General features: G+C 39.5%; 2 protein-coding genes across 6 annotated transcripts in view; both read left to right on the top strand.

Annotated features, from left to right (window-relative positions):
- Window positions 1–86: 86 nt before the first annotated feature.
- LOC122878758 (glucuronokinase with putative uridyl pyrophosphorylase) lies at window positions 87–12,626 on the top strand. 4 transcript variants are annotated; one of them, XM_044202071.1, is made up of 23 exons: window positions 87–292; window positions 1,261–1,349; window positions 1,698–1,742; window positions 1,861–2,014; window positions 2,161–2,232; window positions 2,627–2,715; window positions 2,874–3,030; window positions 3,445–3,522; window positions 5,496–5,587; window positions 5,782–5,887; window positions 5,994–6,073; window positions 6,158–6,226; window positions 7,958–8,018; window positions 8,170–8,186; window positions 8,291–8,348; window positions 8,784–8,876; window positions 8,970–9,030; window positions 9,118–9,231; window positions 10,143–10,200; window positions 10,547–10,615; window positions 10,692–10,755; window positions 10,894–10,965; window positions 12,023–12,626. In XM_044202071.1, the coding sequence occupies exons 1-23, from the start codon at window positions 236–238 to the stop codon at window positions 12,116–12,118; spliced, it is 1,851 nt and encodes a 616-aa protein (XP_044058006.1). In that variant the 5' UTR covers window positions 87–235; the 3' UTR covers window positions 12,119–12,626. The 4 variants fall into 4 exon arrangements, with proteins under 4 accessions (XP_044058006.1, XP_044058005.1, XP_044058007.1 ...); XM_044202070.1 differs by having other exon boundaries at window positions 1,261–1,367; XM_044202072.1 differs by lacking the exon at window positions 87–292 and adding an exon at window positions 695–900 and having other exon boundaries at window positions 1,261–1,367.
- Window positions 12,627–12,752: 126 nt separating this feature from the next.
- The window catches only part of LOC122878757 (ubiquitin-associated and SH3 domain-containing protein B-like), a 50,037-nt gene continuing 48,770 nt past the window's right edge, over window positions 12,753–14,019 (top strand). Inside the window, exon 1 of one of the 2 annotated variants that reach the window (XM_044202069.1) lies at window positions 12,753–13,068. In XM_044202069.1, coding sequence (XP_044058004.1) covers window positions 12,941–13,068 — 128 coding nt within the window. In that variant the 5' untranslated portion in view covers window positions 12,753–12,940. The remainder of the gene's footprint in view (window positions 13,069–14,019) is intronic. The other variant, XM_044202068.1, reaches the window with a different exon arrangement.

Here is a 14,019-nt window from a genome sequence, read left to right as displayed (position 1 = left end):
TGCATCTTAATTATGATTATAGATGTGTGTGTACATACACTGTATTTATATTCATGTCTGTAGCATGAAGATGATACGTAGTGAGTGTATGTTTTACTGTGAAGGTTCTTTGCGGAAGTACATCACTTCATTGACGCTGGGAGAATTAAGCACTCAACGACAGATTCCGTAGATATTTCTCAACCACTGCACTGTTTTCATTGATTTACAGGAACAACAAACTGAAGTTTCACCAATGATCTGTATACTGCTGGTAGCCGGCCACGGCACCGTCTTAGAAGCACAAATTAAGGTAAGTAGCTTGAATGTTGCAGCAGAAAGGAGATAGTTTGAAGCAGTGCAAAGGTCGCGTTAGTTGTAAAGCGGTCGTACTGGCACTTAACCACTGGTTACTTGTCGGGTAACGTCTATACCTGTTAGACCACCATTTAGGACACATACGGAATCCTGAGGATGCACCTGTGTATCCGGCTTATATTTGACTCAACACCCATACCGTAATTTGTGTAAAATTGCATTTTTATCATTGGGCTCACACTGGTTTGCACTGCCCCCTACTGAGCATTGTGGTGGAATACAATTGTAGGAATTCGAAGGGTAGTATTTGTTGAAAGTTGTTTTTGTTTTGTGAAAATTAATGCCGTTTATTGGCTTGTCCATATGCCTATGTAAACTATTGAAGATACTCTAGTAGTTGGCATGGCAGCCTTAAGCAGTTTAAACAAATACGTGTCTTTACCAAGAAAGAAAAACAGCATAACGGAGCTAGCTTCTTTCATCACGTTTGCATGACGTTGTCTCCTCCGAAGTAGAAGGGGGACGCGTTGTGCCCAGGAACACCTGAGGGTCCACGAATAGTCCTGAGTTTGAACGTTTATTTAATGTCGCCAGTAGTAGCCTGTAAGTATTCTACATAGACCTCACGTGAAGTAGTAATTAAGATTTTGTAATACAGTATATAGAATGGGCATATATGTTATACAGTAAATCACCTACACTGAGTGTGGAGGTCCGTTGTTGACCTTGGGAAAACATATACTATTTAGTACGGGAAGAGCCAAGTATGAACCTCAGAATTTTTATCACAGCATCATCTACGTTGTTGGCATATAGCAAAAAAGCTGTTAGGCCTAAAGCCAAAACCATGTTGTAGAACAGCATGATTACACTTGTTGCATACACTGACATGGTGTGGTTTGTTAATATGTTGATTTGTAACCTGTACTTGACTCCAGCTGTTTTCCAACTCTCCTCTCCCAGAATGATGACACAGGCTTATACAGCCACTTGATTGGAGTACCAAAGGCCTTACTTCCTGGCATCGGAGGAAAGAAGATCCTTGATTTTTGGTGGGAAACGGTCAAGATGTGCGTAACAGTGGCAAGTGGCCCAAACATGAAGAGGCCTAATTTCTGATTATCTGAGTCATCTTTCGTATCCCCAGTCACTCTAAAACATCTGGCTAACTTCTAATTGCATCTCAGATTTTTGTCCGTACATATTTTTTATAATATTGTTTCATATTTTTTATTGTAAATTTCCATTCTGTAAAAGTCTATTATATATTAATATTTCTTGACTTTTGCAGTACTCGCTTTTTATTTATTTAGTATGTTTATTTTTCTGCACCAAAATACCAAGGCAAATTCTTTGTGAAAACTTACTTAAACCTGGTTCTGATTCTGATTTCTCTCCAGGCGACAGTTGTTCTCAGAAGTGTATCTGGTCACCAATGCAGACAAGTGAGTTCTAACTGTTGCATGACCCAATTGCTGTTGATTCTGCAGTCTTGTTACAGTTTGATGCCAAAGCCACTTTTATTCTGCTCCTTCCCTAATCTCATTTTGTTACACTGTCCAGGTATAAGTACTATGAGCGCTGGGCCACAGCTAATGACTTTCCAGTGGAAAACGTGATAAATGACGGCAGCACTACATTGGAGGACCGTCTCGGGGCCGTGGCTGACCTGGAGCTGGCTATACGCAGCCGCAAGCTGCAGGACGACATCATGGTGGTACGATGAATCTGTCTGTTGTTAATGTTTGAGGGTGTTCATTCACACAACTCCTCAGTTACATTTCATTGTGTTGACCGGGTGTATTCTGTTAAAGCTTAATGAATGTCTGTCATACAATGAGGATTTTCTTTTTGTGTAAGCAGATTGCAGGAGACATGCTGTGTGCAGACCAGAACTTTGACATTGCTCAAGGTATCCGCTTCTTCAAGTCCAAGGTGAGAGTTACTACAATACAAATGTGCACTAGGACCTTGTGCTTATAGTATATTCACATACATATAATAATTTTAGTGTACATAAAACCATACAATCTAATGTGTGCAAAGGATATTTATCACAAAAATGTTTTCTACCACCTGTGATAATAGCAGCAGACTGCAGAACTGAGCTTCACTATGACTAAATGAGTTATAGCGAGGTCAGAAGACTGGTCTTCATCTGTCAAACATGTAAAAATCCCCTGCACAGCAGTGTAATTAAGTCAATCCTATCCAAAATGAATAATACTTGTTGCACAAATTCAAAATCAAGGTCAAATAAATCTTTTGTTAATGTCCTTTTTTGTGGAGGCAACTTGCAGTAGCCCATCCTTTTGTGTCTGTGCTGCAGCCTGGAGAGCTGATCATATACTACGAGCTGGAAGAAAGTGAGAAAAGCAGCTCCAGGGGCATTGTGGAGGTATGCCCTGACACCCACAGGTGAGAAGTTGTTTCCTTTCATCCCATAATGTACAACATGGTGTAACAACAGCACTAAGAAGTACTTTTTGTGTGTTTCAGAACCTCATTGACATAAATTTTGTACATGTCACTATGTTGCAGATGTGATTTTAATCTATTGTAGTTTTATGAATCAGGATAACTCGCTTCTTGGAGAAACCACAGGAAGGGCTGACAGAGTCCCGGCTGGCCAGCGTGGTGTTTTACTGCATCCAGAGAGACACACTGTCCTACCTGTCTGACTTCCTCAGCCTCCAGCCTCAAGCCACAGACAGGACCTTCGGACGATACTGGGTTCGTAAGTGCTAATTCAATAAGTGTTATTTCAGCCAAAATGGTTACTTTTTGTTATTGTTATATCATGCAAGATAGATTACACCCATATGACTTTACTCCTCGCAGTCACTTAACCATTAGATTTTGGCCAAGTTCCTGTGTGTTATATTTTCCAGCAAAACTCCCAAACCCTCTAATGACATAGTTCAACAGAATATCCCTGTACAAACTACTGATACTAGATCTTCTGTTTAACTTCTTAGAGAATTATTAGACAAACTATTGTGATCAGTAGGAAAGAGTGAATCGAACTGCTAACTCACTCAATTTTGACTCATTTAGATTATACATAGTCGTACATTACCAAACCCAAATGACATCAATGCATTATCATGAATTGATAAAGTAATAACCAGTTACCTTTCTCTTCAGGAGTGGCTCATTAATGAGAAGCAACTCGATGTGTTTGGGATGAAGCTTCCGACTGGCTTCCAACTCATTGGACAAGTGGTTTGTATCCTTACCTAAGTTCAACAGCTACAGTATGTTTTTTCACACAGCATTGCCTTCTGCAAATTTATAGATTATAAGGGACAAAAGAAAATAATGATGATCATTCTTAACTTAGACCTTAAAAGAGTACTCCATCGATTTAATATTACATTCCTATAAAACTGTCAGACTCACGATGAACAGTTTAAAAAGTATCAAAATAGATGCAGCAGAAACTGAGATATCGTCTTTTTTATTCATTGCATTCTTCTTCCTTGTCAAAACATGACGCCTACATTGCCCACAATGCAACTTGACTGCCGACAGTTCAGTCCGAGATTCAAGTGTGTTATGCTAGTAGCGGCTAATGTAGCCTACAGCCGCTAGCCTGCAGCAGAGATGAGGAGCGGGCCACAGAGGTCTGGTAAGCTCATGCCCCCAGATTGTTTTCATGTTCAAACTTGTAGTCTTCAGCCCCAACCCACGCTGACTCAAGTGACATCACTTGAGGACTTTGTGCAGCTCCCTCTGGAGCCACAAGAGGCTTTATACAACTTTTTTTCACATATGCAACAGAACTCCCCAACACCTGTAAACAGACTTTGATGTGTAAAGTCCGTGGAGTTCCCGTTTAACTTGCAAAGCAAAACGTATTGCAGTGTGTTAAAGCTGAGCAACTAAGCTACTAAGCGATTTTGCAAGTGGCAGGAAGAGAAAATACTTTAATATTTTAAAGTTTGAAAGCTGTCCCAGAAATAATGTAATATGACATCAACTGCAAACACTCAGTTCTTAATGCCTTCTACTTTTGCTCAAAATGTCCGCTGTCAGTTCAGAGTAAAGTCTGAAATAGATTAATCGAGTACTTTACTTATTGGTCATGGTGCCAAATGGATATGGTTATAAGCATTTACATGGAGAGTAAGTTTTCTATTACAGTTTTTTTTACAGTTCAACTGCTTAAGCACATTTTCTGAAACAATGTTGCAGTTCTCAAAACACTGAGAGCAATCATCACACCATTATATACTGAGCAGCACAAAATAACTTGTGCCTTTATCCTTTTCAAGACAGTCAATTGTCCAAGGAAGTGTCAGTATGACATAAGACACTGTTTCTTAATGTCATAACCAAAATATAAATCAATAAGTCAAATATCCTCTACAGCCAAATGAATAAACTAATGTCATACAAACCTCAGTTTCAGCAGTCTCTTCACAGGTTTCTCACTGTCATTGTTTACCTTTCTTGTCCCTATTCACAGTAAGAACCTTATACTGTATGTAACGGTTATGTCAAACAAAAATGAAAGTACAGTAACAGCATACAGCAAATCCATGTAAGCCATTTAGAAATGAAAATGTAAATCCCCCTCAACATCTCACTGGCCATCCAACCACTCCTGTCTATCTGCTCACAGCATTTACACAAACAAAATCCCCTTTAAACTGCCTTTGACAACATGTGATAAGCTGCACTAAATGATGGTAATTGTGGGTGCAATATTGTGCATTTGAGGATTTTCACAGTGAGCATGTTGATAAATGCATTTGAGAGTAATGCAAACCATTAGAAAGCCAGTGTAATCCACTGGGTCAAACAACAAGAAATGCATATAATGTGGGAAAATCAGGTTTGGATTTGAGAATTGCACATAGAGCTTGGAGAATAATTACTTTCATTTGATGATTGCACCAAAGCAACTTAGAAAAACTGTAATCTACAATTGTTTAAAGCAGCCTCGGTACATGTTACTGTCTGGGGGGGTGGTGGAGATGGTGAGGACATCTCAGTATTACTGCTAATATTTAGGGAAAGTTAGGTGACTCTACACTGTCCTCACACAGGGATTGGATGCTGTTTTTATGTTGCAGCTGATAAGTGGATTTGTATACAAGAACTGCTTTGTAGTTTAATTGAGTTAGTTTTATTTATTTTTTATTTATTTTTTTACATTTCCTTTAATAACATGCTTCCTCTTGACATCTCAGGGCCTGTCAGACTACACCAAGTGGCTCACCCACTACTCCACCAAGCAACACGACAATCCTGCTAAACCAATCACATGCCGATCATATGCCAGGTAAAAAAAAAAACACCAACACAAATTACTCTCACTCCTCTTGGTTTGAATTTAGCTCAGATTACGGTGTTTTTTCCATCTTGCAAATAAAGGCCTATTTCTCCTTCCTAACTCACAACAAGAGCAGTTGAATGTTAGAACACAGGCTGGCAGACCCTTTAAGAATTCATTTCCAAATATGTGATGACTCACAGGGTTGGATTAATGGGAAATCCCTCAGACGGCTTCAACGGGAAAACTATTGCTATGTCCATCTCTAACTTCTGGGCCGAGGTCACACTAGTGGAGAGCCAGACTCTGGTAACACACACACACACACACACACCTCTATGCACACTCATAAGCTAAAACACTTTCATCGGGGACATATTTTGCAGAAGTCATGTGGATTTCTGTGACTTTGTAGGTTTTAGTCCCTCATCCACTGAATGACCCCACAGAGTTTGGAAGCTTGCAAGATCTGTTCTGTATCAGCAGGAAAGAAGGGTGTGTACACAATGAGCTAAAATACCTGACAGAGTTGGTCATGTTCAGGCTTTTTCAAACATTTCTGTTCATCATCCACTGTAGATACCTGGGAGGTCTGCGGCTGCTGCAGGCAACCTGTAAGAAGTTCTACCAGTTCTGCTCCAAACAAGGGTGAGATAAGTAACTGAGATAACACAGGGTGAATATATTAATCATTGCCACTTCAATTTTCTTGTAAGAGATTGTGTGTATTTTTGATCAGAAGCAGATATTTCTGTAGTGCTGTGCCGAATCATCTCGCATCTTGGATAAAATCTTTAATTCCATTTAAATGGAGCATAATATAACAGATGTAACGTGTTAATTAGTGAGATTTTGTTACCTTTGGACAGAGCCAGGCTAGCTGTTTCCCTCTGTTTATAGTCTTTATACTAAGCTAAGCTAACCGACTCCTGGCTGTCGCTTCATATTTAATGCCATGACAGTGGTGTCAAGTTTCTCATCTTATCAACTCTCAGGAAGAAAGCTTATCATTTTTTTAAATAATATTTTTTAAATTTTGACTTCAGGCAGAGTGTACTGTAACACTGTGGGGCCCTCCCCTCAGACGAAATCAAGGCAACTGGCTATACAGTATTTGTTTACATTTTTGCAAATTACCACCATTAAAAGTATTAGCTGTTAGCAGTTCCTTATTACAGTGAACCCATGGATGTACAAACATTCAGTGGATTACTTTGATACTGAAGAAAACTTAAAGCATGATGATTCTCAGGCAAGCTCTGCAGTTATAAGAAGTGTCTTTTTTTTCTATGATTTCTAAGCAAGTTTATGGGCATTTGTTTTCAATGGACATAATAATATAATGATATCCTCGGAAAGTGTAAGTCACACTGAATCTAAAAATATGTGTATCATGTCTTTGTGTTCAGATTTGACTGAGGTATGACTCCAGACAGAAGGAGTGCGATTTTGTTTTGAGAACACCGGCACACACCTGTCTCTTTCACCTCACAGTATCTTTGCCTCATGTCTCTCCCTCCACACACCCCCTTCAACTCTCCTGCACTTCCTGGGGAGGTGCACCTCACAGTCTGAAGACCTCTGCATTAAAGTGGCTATAATCGATATTTTTGTAATAGCAATGTATGAAATGACGATGTGAAAACATCGTGATGTTGTGGTCACAACTCGTTTCCGCTGCCTCTAAGTGGCCAAATAAAAATCAGTTATTGCAGGTGTAACACAAGTAAGAATATGGTTAGTTTCTGCATTAGAATTAAGAAAAATGAAACTTGATTTTAGATAATACAAATTGATTTGCATTGAAAACAGGAATGTGGGAATATTCTTTCTGCACTGTTAAAATAACGTTTTAGGACTATTCTAGACAAAAAAATACTTGATAAGAAGGGGATTTTTGCAGTACATCATATACATCATATTTTAGGTGATCCTGTGTTTTGTATGAAAAATTCTAATTTGTAAAGTAATTAGTAACTAAAGCTCTTAAATAAATGTAGTGTAGGGAAAAGCACAACATGTCCCTCTGAAATCTAGTGCAGTACTGTAGAAGTCTAACGTAGAATAAAAATGGACTCGCTGAAGTAAAGTACCTCAAAGTGGTTCTTAAGCACAGTAGTTGAGTAAATATACTTACTTTGCACTGGTGTAAATATATTGTGCAGTCCATGAGATGTAGTGTTGGCAAAATGGCTTTAGTAAAGCACATAAGCTGCACAGGCCCGTTGTACTACTAACAATACTTGAAGAAAAAGCTTCAAATCACTGCAAAAGTTGGTATTTTGTATTTTTTATTTGTTAAGGCCACTCAGCATTAAGGACAGTCACTCTCACTGTTCATGTCTGCTGTGTGTTTTGTTTTTTGTTTTTTTACTGCAGGATTGCTTTGACAACGCAGAACTTCACACTGAAGTATGACACCAACATTCCTCGGCAAGTGGTGGGTATCCATTCAAATACTGGTTTCTAAGAAATAAAGCCCAACAATTCACAATACAGTGTGAAATGTGAAAATGTGCACAGTATTGAAGTATGCTCGCTATATGAAACACGCTCTAATGATGAAATTATTTGTATCTGTTTTAATGAAGGGCCTTGCTGGAAGCAGGTAAATAGTTTGATGATTTCGTATCTGTATAGCCCAATTTAAAGGTAATTTTGCACACTTTGAGTTGAATAATTTTACTTGTTCACAGCCCTCTCTTTTCACAGTGCCATTGTCTCAGCTACCTTGAAGTGTCTTATGAAATTCTACAACATCACAAACAATGTAAGGATGGTAGATATTTATCCTATCTCATGGTGTTACCAAACCCATCAGAGTTATATCTTGTTTTCCCCACTCTGTCACTCCTTCCACTATTTGCTATTATCAAAACCTCTGACAACTTCAGTTACGGTAAAAACATCTGAGTTAGGAGTTCAGTAGATTTCCCTCCAGATCGAGTGACGTTACACACAGTGAAAACAGCACTGTAGAGCCTGGTGGAAGCTGACACTCGGCTTAGAAATTTGACACTGTATGATTTTTTAAATCATGTTCGTAACGTGTGTAATTATCAGAGCCTTTTCAAAAACAACCTGAGACAAAAGACACCCCAGCCAGTTAATAAAAAGTCTCACCACAAGAAGAACAAATTAAAATAAATGTGAAAATGACACAAAACGTATCTACTGAGTCATATATTCCTATTTTACACTCCAGGATCTCCCAAAGCCGATCCGAGCCAACTTCATCCTCAATGTGGAGACTGATGAACTTTTCATTACTGCTGGCCTGCAGGACAGAGTCATACAGGTCAGTAACATAATCAACACTACACAAACATGTCAGTTACGTTTAATTTAATACCTATAGTAGCATGAATTGTTTACCCCATTGTCTTTGCAGGTCTATGAAGGCTTAGTCTACATGGACTTCAGCAAGAAGCTCATGGAAGAGCAGGGCTACGGTATTGAAGTCACCGTCTGTCTGTAGATGCTAAGTAGATTATACAAATACATTTCTTTGCTAATGTGTGTGTATTTCCCATTCCCAGGGAATTATGTTTCTCTGGACATGAGTGGGCTCCCACCATTCTGGCTGGCTTACCTGAGCGACCCCAGTGACTCTGGACGCATCCACAGCAACATCCGACAGCGCTGGCTCAGTGGTACGTCTAAAAGGCCTTCAAAAACAAGGGATCTCCTGTTTGACCAATAGGGTTTTGATTCCGATAATTAGAAAAGGAGATGATGATATTAGGCATATTTTTTAGGGATGGCGACGACAGTCTGTCGGCCAGTCCACCACTTTGGTCCAGACTGAAATATCTCAACAATTATTGGATGGATTGCCATAAAATTTGGCACAGATACCCACCATCCCCAGAGGATGAATCCTGATGACTTTGGTGATCCCCTGACTTTTGCTGTAGCGCAACTATGAGGTTCACATTTGTGGATTTAACCACCATTTCGCCAGGATAATCCCCTCAGTATCAATACTGCTTTCCAGGGAGTCCTGGTTACATTCATATATTACATTCATGTTCCCCCTCAGGATGAATCGTACTAACTTTGGTGATCCCCGACTTTTCCTCTAGCGCCATCATCTAGTCGAATGGCATTCCCATCAGCCTCAGCTGTGTTTTGTGTTTAATGCTAATTAGCAAATGTTACCATGCTAACACACTAAACTAAAATGGTGAACATGGTAAAAATACCTGCCAAACATCAGCATATAAGCATTGTCATTATGAGCATGTTAGCATGCTGACGTTAGCATTTAGCTCAAAGCACAACTGTGCCTAAATACAGCCTGACACAGCTGTTAGCATGGCTGTAGACTTAGTCTAGCTCTATATTCATTCATTTTTATGGCCAAAAAGTATTCTTCACTGGGCAGAAAAGCAACACATTTCAGTTTTCTATAAACAGACAAAACAGTTCTTCAGTCCGTTTTTAAAAAAATAACATGCTAACCCATGTGCGTATTTACATCTTTCTGTTCCTTTAAGGAGTTATAAAAATGGAAACACGTTGGTTTGTTTGTTTGTTTTCATGTTGCTTTGTGTTTCCACAGGGGAGCCTCTGGTAGTTGAGGCCATGCAGACTTTTGCTGAGCTCACTGATCAAGCGAGGTTGGTTTGAGTACTTAAGAAATTGATTGTTGCTCAAGAATTAATGCAATAAATAGCAGTGGAGATTTTGTCAAACAAAAAAAAACAGGGGAAATGCTAAACATAAATAACCATCCGATTAATTATGTCTAGCTTTGCACAACAGTCTCATAGTGGCTTTAGGCTTTCTGAAATGTTGTGTAAAATGTTTATGCACTGTGAGTTCCAAGAAATACAACATGCAAAGTGTTTCTTTGCTGCAACGCTGCTGACAAAAATGTACCTAGTTTTTTTCTTTGTTTTCAGACGTTCAGAACATTAGAGGTGACACTTACCTTAGCACTGATAGAAAATGTTCTCCCCTCAGGACGGCTCTACAGGACAGAGACTGGAGTCGTCTGGCACAACTGATGGACCAGAACTTTGAGCTGCGGAGGTAAACAGTATATTTTGATGTGAGGCATTCATATTACAGTTTACACTCACAGCTAAAGCAACAACGTATCCCACAGGTCTGTCTACACTGATGACTGCCTGGGTCCGGGGAATCTCAAGATGGTTCAGCTGGCGAGGCAGGTTGGTGCTCCGAGGTTCCACTACCTGCTAAGAGCAGAGCATGTTTTATTGAACAGTATTTTCTCCATCTCCATCTGTGTGTGCCTGCAGGAGTGTTTTCTGTGTATGCATTCATAAAGTTTTTGCTGCTTCTTGCAGTTTGGCTCAGCGGTGAAGTTACCAGGCAGTGGGGGGGCTGTGGTGGGGCTGTGTCTGGATAATGCGAGACTGGTAAGACTGCACTAGGTGGAAGTTGTTGTCTTTAGCTGACATTCCCTATCTATGCCTGCCTGAGGCCATGGGTTTGAAGCTTTATATTAATGTTGATATTTTCGTGTCTTGGTTACCCCAGATATTAGTGATCTGCGGGATTTCAAAATGTTACACAACCATGAGTCAAGTTTCTGATGTAATCAAAAGTAATCATCTTCAGTTTCTCTGCTAAATGAAAGATCGACTTTGTCATTTTCATTTATATCCAGTGTTGGGTTTATTATCCAATAAAATGTAATGTGTTGTTTGTTTCAAAGATATTCTACCTGATACTTTTGTTATGGCAAATCTTTACATTACTTTTCAGCTCAATCCGTAAAACCTTACTTTCACAAATGTGTTCTCTTTTCAACTAAATGATCCAGAAACTAAAAAGCTGTTTGTTGATGTTTTATTTTCTTGCCATAGTTTTACTGGAGAGAAAAAAAGTAGTTAGAATATTTCCATCTAGAGGTCATCTTTTCTACGATTACACCTGTCTTGCACTCATACTGGCATTTAGATGACTTAAAAACAAAAGGAACAACTTGTTTTCTGCATCCATAACTGTAACATTTTTGCCAAATTTGAAACAGATAGATGATCAAATCTGGAAGAAAAAAAACTTGAGTTTAACCAGCTAAATAAAAGAATCCACGAAAATTAAGTCAACCTGCAAAGTCTCATGGCTGGGACCATCACCAGTTGATATTAGCCAAATGCAAAATGTCAGCACCCAACAATGGATGCAGCAATTGTACACCAAAAAAAATGCTTTGACAACCCTTAACCTCACAGTCACAGTATGTGCAAGCTCAAGCCCTTACATAGCTCCATAAAGTGTCATTTGACAGGACCACCAACTTCTTTGCTCATTTATTCCTTGCTTGATGAGAGACTGATCTAAGTGTTAAGGTCTCAGCTATATCAGTAATTCACCTATTCTGAGTTGTAAATCCTGTGGTAGGATGTACTTTATTTGCGAAGCTGACATCAGTGCCCTGCTGTCTGATGCGGTCTGTGTTTGGCCCACTAGGTGGAGATGAGGCAAGCTTTCCAGGAGGCAGGCTGTGTCTTCTGTGTCATCGCACCATACAACCCATCTGCCTGCACTGTCGGTGGCCAACACTAACCTCATATCTCCCCACGACTCAGTCAGGCTACTCAAGGCCACCTCATGGCCATTGGTTGGCTGTGGCACAGTGTGTGCCTTCAATGAGTCCCAATTCATTTCATAGGACTTATTACAATGGACAGCAGAGACCACACTCAGTTACATGAAATTATGTGAAAGCCATAAATAAAAAAAAATCAGGGTTGCTATTAGGATCTTTATCCTTTAGTGATAAATAATATTTAGTCATACATCAGGTATAGCTTCACTTTGTCCCGAGAAACTCAGAGAATCTGCACTGTTCAAAGTTTTGTTGCAGATTATGAGATTCAGGACATTTATGGTCAGTTAAGGTGTAGTGAGTTAACACCCATGTGTCAAATGTATTATCCACAACAATGTAAACATGTAATTATTTTTCTACATGTGTAATACATCAATTGTATATACTCTATAGACTTAATGGCATTGTCTTTGTATAATGAATGTAATTTTTGTACACAGATTAAAAGCAACTTTTACAGCTCTTAGTGTTTTGTCATGTATTCTGTGTAGCGTGTAACCTCCTTTTCCCCTCAAACCCCCATATATTCTGCTCTATCTTATTCTAGTCTGCATTTTGCCACTGTACTGTATATATTCAGTGAGTAGATCTAATTTGCTGTTTCCTCCAGTGGGCGGAGTAGCAGGGCTCAGCCTGGCCGCACAGCGCTGCTCTCAGCTCCGCTCCGTGTAGTTGCCGTTACCTCTCCACTCATGCGGACCCAGCAGTAGCTCATGGACTAGCCGGAGGTCTGGTGGTGGACTGTATCGGGCTTGTACTGGGTGACCCAGTGGACCATGGCTGCCAAAGAGGACCTCTACAGTAAAATCCTCCCTCGGAGGCTCCGGCAGAACCGGCCGGGCTCAGTGAAATGTGGCTCCAACCTGGACGTGCTGTTATCCATGGGCTTCCCCAGACCAAGGGCGTAAGTAGCCTGACCTAAACACTGTAGTGTGAATGTGTGTGTGTGGGGGGGGCTGGAGGCTTACATGCGTGTCAGAGGTCGTCCGGGGACCTGACGGGAACATGGCCGGTGTGGGAGCAGTGAGTAACGGTTTTGTTATGGGAGTTACGTTAGCGGACGGGTCAAACGCAGCATCACTCCACACTCGCCGTTTCCCCGCAGCGGTTTTCACTGTGCGCAGCTAGCTGGTATTCCATGTATATAACCGGTATTCCTTATAAACACAACTGAAGCGTAGAATAGAGTCGAATAAAGTACGATATCGCAGGATAAAGTCGGGTGCCACTGAATAGAGCTCATAAGCGAAAAGCCGAGTGGAGCGAAACAGAATTAGCAAGAAGGGAACATATAAGTTAATAACGTTAGCATCAAATACAGCAAAAACAAAGAAAGTTGAGTGTATTTTCCTTTTCACTCTAACCTTAGTTAAAATTGTAGCTGTCAATGAAGATTGATGTGTTAAAGCTTTATATGAACATTATGTTTATTTAAATAACTGTTTAATTTGCTTAACGTTACTTGTATTAGTTTTAGTCAATTTTAGTTTAGTGAAATCTACCATAAGTAGGGAGAATACAGATGCGTGACAGATGAAAGGGAAAACCGACATGAAGTGTCTCAGTGTGGAGTCAGGCCACCACGAGCCTCCAGAACAGCTTCAGTGCTCCTCGCCAAGTCTGTGGAAGTCTACTGGAGGGATGAACACCTTTCCTCCACAAGATGTTCCCTCATATATATATATATATATATATATATATATATATATATATATATATATATATATATATATATATATATATATATATATATAAAGAGCTATATATATATATACAGCCTTTATATATATATATATATATATATATATATATATATATATATATATATATATATATATATATATATATATATATA

Source organism: Siniperca chuatsi, linkage group LG7 (assembly GCF_020085105.1).
Source record: "Siniperca chuatsi isolate FFG_IHB_CAS linkage group LG7, ASM2008510v1, whole genome shotgun sequence".
Taxonomy (NCBI): Eukaryota; Metazoa; Chordata; class Actinopteri; order Centrarchiformes; family Sinipercidae; genus Siniperca; species Siniperca chuatsi.
This window is presented reverse-complemented; position numbering and strand designations above follow the sequence as displayed.